Source organism: Alexandromys fortis, unplaced genomic scaffold (assembly GCF_014885135.2).
Source record: "Alexandromys fortis isolate MF-2015 unplaced genomic scaffold, M_Fortis_MF-2015_v1.1 scaffold_268, whole genome shotgun sequence".
Lineage (NCBI taxonomy): Eukaryota > Metazoa > Chordata > Mammalia > Rodentia > Cricetidae > Alexandromys > Alexandromys fortis.
Genome location: NW_026068141.1, coordinates 61,100 through 70,443, shown reverse-complemented (window position 1 = coordinate 70,443; position 9,344 = coordinate 61,100). Strand labels below are relative to the sequence as shown.

The 9,344-nt window shown below is 40.3% G+C and overlaps 1 protein-coding gene across 2 annotated transcripts in view; it reads right to left on the bottom strand.

Moving 5' to 3' along the window:
- Positions 1–141: 141 nt before the first annotated feature.
- Positions 142–9,344, bottom strand: part of LOC126491256 (complement C5-like) — a 34,220-nt gene continuing 25,017 nt past the window's right edge. Inside the window, exons 4-10 of one of the 2 annotated variants that reach the window (XM_050126815.1) lie at positions 7,205–7,275; positions 6,806–6,897; positions 4,047–4,129; positions 3,724–3,786; positions 3,335–3,397; positions 2,801–3,001; positions 142–263 (exon numbers count right to left, since the gene is read on the bottom strand). In XM_050126815.1, coding sequence (XP_049982772.1) covers positions 250–263; positions 2,801–3,001; positions 3,335–3,397; positions 3,724–3,786; positions 4,047–4,129; positions 6,806–6,897; positions 7,205–7,275 — 587 coding nt within the window. In that variant the 3' untranslated portion in view covers positions 142–249. The remainder of the gene's footprint in view (positions 264–2,800; positions 3,002–3,334; positions 3,398–3,723; positions 3,787–4,046; positions 4,130–6,805; positions 6,898–7,204; positions 7,276–9,344) is intronic. The other variant, XM_050126814.1, reaches the window with a different exon arrangement.

Here is a 9,344-nt window from a genome sequence, read left to right as displayed (position 1 = left end):
TTTTAGAGGCTCCCATGCTCTGCTGGCACATCTGGTCGTTTGTGGTGAACTGATACAGGGTTGCAGACATCTGGGCACCTGGGCAGCACGGTGGCACACAGCAGTGTGTGCTGTTGAGTCTTCAGCTCTCCCTGGGCAGCATGTCAGCATTCACTGTGGCAGCCACAGTGCCGTGAGCACCGTCTTCTGGGTTTAACAGTTAGATATTCCATGCAGTTAGATCGCCTCTTCTTTTTCTAAGTAAAAGATTCAAGGAATTTGAACTAAAATTGAAAAAAATCATGCACTACTGTGAAGAACATTAGTCACAGAAATTATCATGACCCTAATAATGCCTAATATCTTTTAAATGTCCTCTTTACATTAGGGAAAATAGTAGCAAGGAGACACTCCATGGGCAAAGCGTTTGCTGTACAAGCAAAGGACCTGCGTTTGGATTCCTAGTACCTATGCTGATGTGGGGCACAGCAGTGCACATCTGCATTCCCAGCCCTGGAGAGGCAGGGGCACAGGATTCCTGGAGGTCACTGTCCAGGTGGCCCAGCCACATCAGGGAGCTCCAGGGTCAGTGAGAGATCCTGTCTCAAAAGATAAAGTGGGGAGTAATTGAGAAGGACACCCAACATCTTTGTCCACATGTGTGGTTGCACACCCTTCTGTGTATGTGCACACACCTACACGAACACATCACACACGAATATACATACATACATGCACACCCATACATACAAACACAACACAATAATTAGAGAAAATAAATTTTTACAGCTATGTTGGGCTCAGATAGAAAGTGTCAAGGTGAGTTAGGAATCTGAAATACCGAATAAACAGAAGCCTCACCTACAGAAGCCAGTAACAATAAATACTGTTCATCTAATGCTATATTCTTAGTGATGCTCACGGCTTTTAACTTAAGAGCATCTGAAACCTGGCCCATTGCATTGTTTCCCTAATCCACCTTGGAGCTCTTGAAGCCTAGTGGGTGATAGGAAGGGGTCATTGTGACTCTAATGGTTGCTCCACATATTCCATAAAAACAGTTGATCCTTAGGTGATATTCACTGTCAGCTGGGTAAACAGGTAAGCCATCCAATAAATGCTCATTATTTCCAATTTTATTTGCTATTCTCACCTGGTTTGCCTGTGGCGACTCCAGCACTATAAGGGCTATGGCCCCTCACCTGGGGGAAAGGCTTATTTATTCTAGACACTAGGAGTCGTGTTTCTCACCCCTCAAAGCTCCTCTTAAACAAACCTGAGAATTGCATTTTAAACGTGTGTCTCTCTATATGGCCTGAGGCTTATGACTATAAATTACAACTCAGTTATCTGAAAGTTTGTCAAAGACTTTCTCTATAACAGTTCATCTTTGCTCAGTTCAATTCATAAAAAGAACGCAAAACAGGTTAATAGTGTATAGGTTAGATACACCGCCGCGTTCAGTGTGGTATAGGTTAGATACACCATTGTGTTCATAATGGTATTGGTTAGGTACAACATTGTGTTCATAATGGTATAGATTAGATACACCATGTGTTCATAATGGCATAGGTTATATATACCATGTGTTCATAATGGTATAGATTAGATACACTGCTACTTCACCAGTTTCCATTCTCAGTTTGCTCACCTATGTCACTGAGATCATACTTTATGAGATTGGTTATATGAAAAGTCAATAATACAATGCTATATGGAAAATATGTAATGTTCCCCATACTCCAAATGCTTATATGGACACTTTACTCTTGCTTTACGATTTATTTTATTTCAGTCACGTGTATGTTATGTGTCTGTGTGTGGTTATGTGCACACAAGTGTAGGTGCTCTCAGCTGCTAGAAGTGGGCTCAATCTGGTCATAGGCAGCTGTGAGTCAGAGGATCAGGTTTTACTGCGAGACTTTGTCTCCTAGTAATGCCAGAGGCTGTACCAGACAGTCTCCTCAACATGGATCCCCCAATGTGAACAATAAACCTGCAAGGACACAGCAATAGACATGCCAGAGTGAGGGATAAAGACCACCAGGTACCAACCCTACACAAAGAACTACAGCATCAGAGGAATGCTGGGAGCAGAAGAGTCTTCCCCAGGGAAGAGCACACTCACTGCTCATCCAATGGCAACTGGTTATTCCCAAAAGCATACATATAAATATACAGACTAGAAGGTTATATTAGGAATATATGTATATACACATATGAGTGTAACAATGAAAAAAGAGTGCATCATTTTGAAGAAAAGCAAGAGGGATTTATGGGCTGCTTTGCAAGGGGCAAAGGAAAGGGGGAAATAATGTGATTATATCAAAATCTCCCAAATCAAATAAATAATTAAAAATTGAAAGTATTCAGAAGAACATCAGAAGGCTTCTTTCTGCTTGTTTGTTTTCTTAAAGATGATATAGAAAAGGAGTCTCTGTAGTTTTGGAAACATTAAGAAAGTTTTTTCATCCTGAAACATCTACTAATGCTAACACTGAAATAGATTTCAACTTTTGCTGACTGTAATGTGACAGAATCATTGCCTTTTATGAACAGGAGATTCTCAGTCTCCTTCAAGTCTACATAGTGAGCTGGCCCTCGGTGCCACTGAGTCTTGGCTCTGGACTAGTGTTCTCTGAGTGTGCTATCCTGTTTCCAGTTCCCCAATACACAACAGGGCTTCCTTCTGGGCACTGCAAGTTGTCTGCCTTTCAAATCTAATTGTAAGTAGAACACGAAAACTGCTTTTCTTGAAGAAGTTAATTTACATAAAGTTACCCAGGTTTGGGAAAGTTCCGATAGGAAAAACAATACTTACGAGGGTGTCCTGCCAAAGGGACACCTTTAAAGGTGTCTGTAGCTCTGATCTCGGTTGCCTTGGTGCAGCATTGAGTGAAGGCTTTGACACAGCGCGGGCCTGTTTTCACACGTTTTGCTCTCTGCTCACAGGTTTCATAGGGACTAGGTCTGGCTCCGTCATTACAACACTTCTTTACCACCGGATGTTTGTAAGTCAAAGCTGAAACGATGTCAATACGCGTGTTCTTACCACCAACAGTCGTAGGAATTTCAAGCGTCAATTTCTCTACAATCAAAGGACTCCCTCAGCAGATACTCGGGGAAACCAAGCATTTTACATAATTTTAGGTGAGGAAATAATAAAGAACTGCGTTTTTCGGGGTAAGGATCTGGCCAATGAAATTCTGAGTTTGTGTGAAGGATCATTTGAGAGGTGAACTGAACCTCCACAGACATCTTTTCCCCGCCCGCTGCTTTGCAATTAGGGAAACCCCGTGTCTTCTGCTCTGGTCTTGAATGCAGTAACCGCAGTGCTATACAACTTGTGGACTACCTTGTTCTGTTATTTTCTGTTCCAGGGAATCTGTTGAGTGGAGACTCACGCCTTGGGCTTCATCTATGAGCAGGAGAATGGAGAGAGGGAAGAGTGGTCAGTGTCGTACTGTTGTTATATTACTCAAAAATAGGTCTTGTCCCTGCAATATCACCCATAATACTCTCGTCAACTAAATCGTTTGTTGACTTAACTACTTGACTCGTCACTAATTGTCTATTTTTACTAAAATCATGAGCCTAGAAAGATCCCCCATAAGGTAGGCTCCCCTGGTGACTATACCAGTTCTGTTATGAAGAACATGAATCCACAAGGGCCGACTGGCTTCCTTGGAACTAACAGGCCACCTGACCTCAGATTCCCGAACAGCCACCAAAGCGTTAGAGTACCTTGAATTTTCAGTTCGTGCTGCAGATCACTTATTGCCGTGAGATTTATTTTGAAGGCTTTATCTGTGAGACAGAAGGAGGTGTGGAAGGCATAAAATCCTTCTAAAACAGTCCCACGACGGTATTCTGTTCCACATCATCGCGTCTCTCTAACAACCTCTAACGAGCACTGACTCCCTAGCTGGATACCCAACCAGGACTTCCCACCATCCTGGCCCGGGGCCTCATCCCCACCTGGGAGTGGTTTGTATTAGCTACATAACTGAAAAGAATTTCTGGGAGAAAACTAACGTTCTATAAACGAGTCTTAGGTTGAAGATTACCGTGTTTTTTGATTTCAAAGTGTGTTGTTCCGTTGGTGGAAGCGTCTTCTCTATATTTAGCCTGAATCGTCCATCTACCGTATCTGTGGAAACAAGATGTTTGAAATCATGGAGGTTATCAAAGAGTTTTAATTTATCAAGAGGAACTCTAGTAATTTCTGTTTTAAGGAGGTAAGAATATGTGTATATACATGTAGATACACACATGCATACATGGACGCACATAAACACTTTCACACATACCAAAGTAAAAGTTTGGATGAAAGGTATTTTAAAAATAAATAGGCATAACTGAACATTCCAAAAATAAAATAAATTGTTTAACAATTAGTTTTTTGTATTGTATCTTTTATTGGAGAACTGAAACAACTTCAATATATCCAGAAATTTATGTTAAATTCACAACATAGTAAAAAAAATTATAATAATATGTTTAGAAAGATGGCATACCAGTGGTGAAATCCAAACCTCATATGAGCAAATTTGTATTAGAAAACTAAGCATGGATGGTCTAAAGCATAAAATAACCTGTCCAATAACCTTGTTCCAAAAATAGTTAGTGGGGTTGGGCAGTGGGAGCTCATGCCTTTAATTCCAAGACTTTGGGAGGTGCCATTCTAAATTCAAGGTCAGCCTGTTTACAGAGTGAGGACATCCAAGGCTATGCAGAGAAACCCTGTGTTGAAAGACCAATACCAAAAACCAACCAACCAAACAAAAAATTAGTGAGTACTACAATAAGATTTAAAAAAGATCAATACAGAAGAACCGCAACTTTATAGCGAACAATCCACACCAGTTCAGATTCTCACACGTTTTCTGAGCAGCTTTATTTCATACGAATTACTGCACATCACTGAGGAAAGAGAAAAACCGTATCCACCATGCAGATGTGAAATGCGATCAATGGAGGAGATAGCACGGTTGTCATGACTATTGTCATTGCTCAACAGGTATTTACCGAGGACCGAGGATGCTGCATTGCTGAGCTAAAAGGAACACTATGGACAAGGGCCTTGATCTTAAGGATCCTGGGTTCTAACATGGGGAGGGGGTGATAAAGAAACAATGAATAAGACATGGATAAGAAAGAAAATACACAGGACAAGGAGGTGGAGAGTGAAGTGGACACTACGTCGTATCCAGGGATGGCATTTGTACAAAGTGTCATTTTCCCATGTCCCAGAGAAGAGAACTATGAGGAGAATGTGTTCTGTGCATAGAGGACAACAGACGCCAAGCTGCTAAGACGGGAGAGTGGAGTCTGATGGATTCCAGTGATCTGCCGTGGACAGCTGGCACGAGGTGACTTCTGGGAAATCAGAATCATAACATAGCAGACTCGATTCTGCACTGGGGAGCCTATGGCATTTTAAGAAATTGTATAATTTTAAATCATCCAGATTATTTCAGCCTCCCAACTTCAGTCGACGATTTTCAGAAAATGTTTTCAAAATGAGCCAAACACAATTTCCTTTAGTGAGGACACAGGGCAAGTGACTCTAAAGTGTTTCTACTGGAAAAGTCTGCAGTAGCTATGTATAGTGTAGTATAGTACAGTGTAGTATAGAATAGTATAGTAGAGTATAGTGTAGTGTAGCATGGTACCGTACAGTACAGTACAGTAGAGTACAATATAGTATAATACAGTACATTATAGTACAGTATAGGATAGGATAGCTAGTACATTATAGTATGGTACAGTATAGTATAGTACATTATAGTATAGTAGAGAATAGTATAGTATAGAATAATATAGTACAGTGTAGTATGGTACAGTACAGTATAGTATAGCCTCCCTTGTCTTGTATTCTATAGCATAATACAGTACGGTACAGTATAGAATATTATAGTACAGTATAGTATAGAATAGAATGATATAGTACAGTATAGAATACTACAGTATACTATAGTATGGTATAGTATAATTACAGTACAGTGTAGTAGACTATAGTATAGTATGGGGAAGGATACTATACTATAGAATAGTATAGCTGCCCTTGTCATAGACATTGTGTTCTATGTTCCTTGAGAGCAGGGATTGTGGGCACTTGACTTCTATTTGATAGCTTGCTCTCTTAATGTGAGTTACACACACAAGCAGTGCTCATTAAACATGTATTTTATAAACCTCTGTATGAGCATGGTCTTAAATCCTTGTATATGAACCCAAATAAACAAAATTTCCTACATACACAACACACACACACGTTTTGACTAAATCTCCGCACCTGCTAGGCATAAGTGCTTTCCCAATAAACCATAACCTAAAACTCTCTTCCCAGAGATGGACACTTTGTTAGGGTGAAAAGGCAAAAAGGAAAACTGAAGATTGTTTTCTCTCTAAATTGATTGCTCTCTCTATAAAAAAAAAATGGGTGAGAAATTTTGGGAAATTTTTTTCTGTGTGTGTATCGTGTATTTATTTACTGTTTTGCCATTTGCTGAGGCTGGCTGGTAATACCTACATCTAAGGGATTCTCTTTTCAAGGTGTGCTGGAAATCTGAGACTCCTGATATGCTGGACAGTGCTCTGGTATCTGGGATTCATTTCTGTTTTGCTGAGAAGTGGGCCTAAATTCTAGCATCCTTTGGAAGGCTTCACATAGTCACATGTGTGCTCTCCTTGGTCAGAGCAGGTAGCTCACTCACCTAACCTTTCCTCTGCCCCACAACCAAATGTTCAATGTGGTTTTTTGTTTTTTGTTTGTTTGTTTGTTTTTTCAGAAAACGACTTATTAACAAACATTTTTACATACTTGGGGTTAGAAGGAATTTGGAAGTCAGGAAAAGACACAGCTCCAGTAAGATTGTTTCCTTGTACCTTGTCAACTTCTGATCCTTCAGGGTCCTTTAGAGAAATAAAAATCGTGCCTGCCTTAGGTCATTTTTCATTGTTACAAAGTAATACCCATGACCAGGTAATTTTGGAAGACTAGAGATTTATCTTGGCCACAGTACTGGAGGCCAGGGTTGTAAGGAGATGACGCTGTGCAGGGAGGAGCTGTCCTGCTTCAACTCTGGATGGAGAAGCAGAACTGCAAGCAAGCACTCAGGAAGAGTTTGTTCATGTGGCAAGAATGCTCTTTGCATGGGAACAGCCCTGCTCCGTGTATCCATCTGTGAGTGAAGCATCGCGGGACTAAGCACATACTTACTATGAAAGTTAAGACAGTTTCCCGTGTAACTGGCTCCAAGTCGTCTCGCAGCGAAAGGATGCTAACCTTTACTGCAAAAGAAGTGATATCATCAAAAACCTTGTTGAGCAAGGACTATTCGAATTTTTGAAACAAACATCATCAGGGTGAAAATGATTTAAGATACAGTGAGTGACATTGTCAAAGATTAATAATACATTTTAAAAACATCTTCAATGAGATAAATCTTGTTAAAAACCAAATATAGCCCCTAGATAAAAACTCATATTTTAGGAAAGATGTTTGTTAAACATATATATTACTAAAGATTCTTTCATTTCAACATAAGTTCTCATGATTTACTTATAGTGAATAGGAAAGTTAACTTATGAAAATACTTATGTTCAACTTGCTGGAAACATGTGACTAGTGTAAAATTAGTTATTTCTGTACTCCATGTATTGGGAATGTCATAAAAACAAAAGAGTGAGCTCCACTGTAGGTTGTATGAAACTATACAATACTGCCTTACATTAGGGCTGGAGGGTCGAGGGACAAACTAATGTTTGGTTCAGAAAGCATACACTCTCCTGCTTATGAAAAGTAGCAAGGCTCCAAATTAGCTCCTCCTGTGATATGCTGTGATCATGTGATTATGTTGTATTTGTTGCCCCAGGTCCTATTATTGCTCTCTCCTTATTAAAAGAATAGTGGCGGGCTGGAGAGATGGATCAGTGGTTAAGAGCATTGCCTGCTCTTCCAAAGGTCCTGAGTTCAATTCCCGGCAACCACATGGTGGCTCATAACCATCTGTAATGAGGTCTGGTGCCCTCTTCTGGTCTGCAGACATACATACAGAGAGAATATTGCATATATAATAAATGAATAAATATTAAAAAAAGAAAAAAAAGAATAGTGGCGACATTGAAGAACTGCTGGTCCTTGCACATCCCAGGCAGCACTCTGTCCGGAAACACGTGTCTCTTTGTTTCCTTGCTAAGTAGCCCAGGAGAGCCTGTGATTCCCAGCCTCCTGGGTTCTGGGCTCATGGACATGCACCACCAAGCCCTGTGAGACCCTCCACTCTCTAAATGCTGTGTGTCTCACAGCTGATTCGTGCTTAGTTTTCTTCTTCTTTTCATTCACTTTGGAAGTAGGTACACAGAGCCAGGTGGCAGCAAATACATTCAATTTCAGCTCTTGGGAGGCAGAAGCATGATGATCTCTATGAGTTCAAGGTCAGCCTGGTCTAGCACTATGTGATTTCCAGTACAGACAGGGTTGTTACACAGACAAACCCTATTTTCTCAACAACAAAAAAGTGTTTCACAGAAAAAAAATAGTGGAACATTTCATGTGTTTTCTTCTCTGTTATTATAGAATTTAATCTTTATAAATTTGAATCTGATCCCTTAATATATCTTCCTTGTCTTTGTTTTTTGTGCTCAATATCTTTTAACTTAAAGTCTTTATTTTTTTTTGAATTACATACATGAATAGTATAATTGCATGCCTGTTATTTTTATATTTACACACACAAATACACATGTTTATTTAGTGTTGTTCCTATGTGCATGTTCTTAGGGTGGACTGCTCAGGATTGGATCAGCTGTGGGGGCTCCTCCCTGGGTAAACCCAGCCTCCCTCTCTGAGCAGCAACTGACTGTCTATAGCTGTTCTTGCATGTAGGAGGCATTTAAAATCTCCCCCATGAGGGTTGTGTGTTGTCTACATAGATTCACAACTGCTCTAAATACTTATAGTGCGTGATCATGGCTACCCAGCACCAAACGGTACAACTAAAACACAGTTCCGGACCTGAGATCAGAGAGTGCTATAAACAGGATTTTAGCCATTCTGACAGGTGTAAGATGGTATCTTAAAGTTGTCTTGATTTGCATTTCCCTGATCGCTAAGGAAGTTGAGCATGACCTTAAGTGTCTTTTGGCCATTTGAACTTCTGTTGAGAATTCTCTGTTCAGCTCAGTGCCCCATTTTATAATTGGAGAGGTTGTGGAGTAAGGGGTACACTCATGTATTGCTGGTGGGAATGTGAACTTGTGCAACCACTTTGGAAAGCAGTGTGGCAGTTTCTCAGGAAATTTGGGATCAACCTACCCCTGGACCCAGCAATACCACTCTTGGGAATATACCCAAGAGA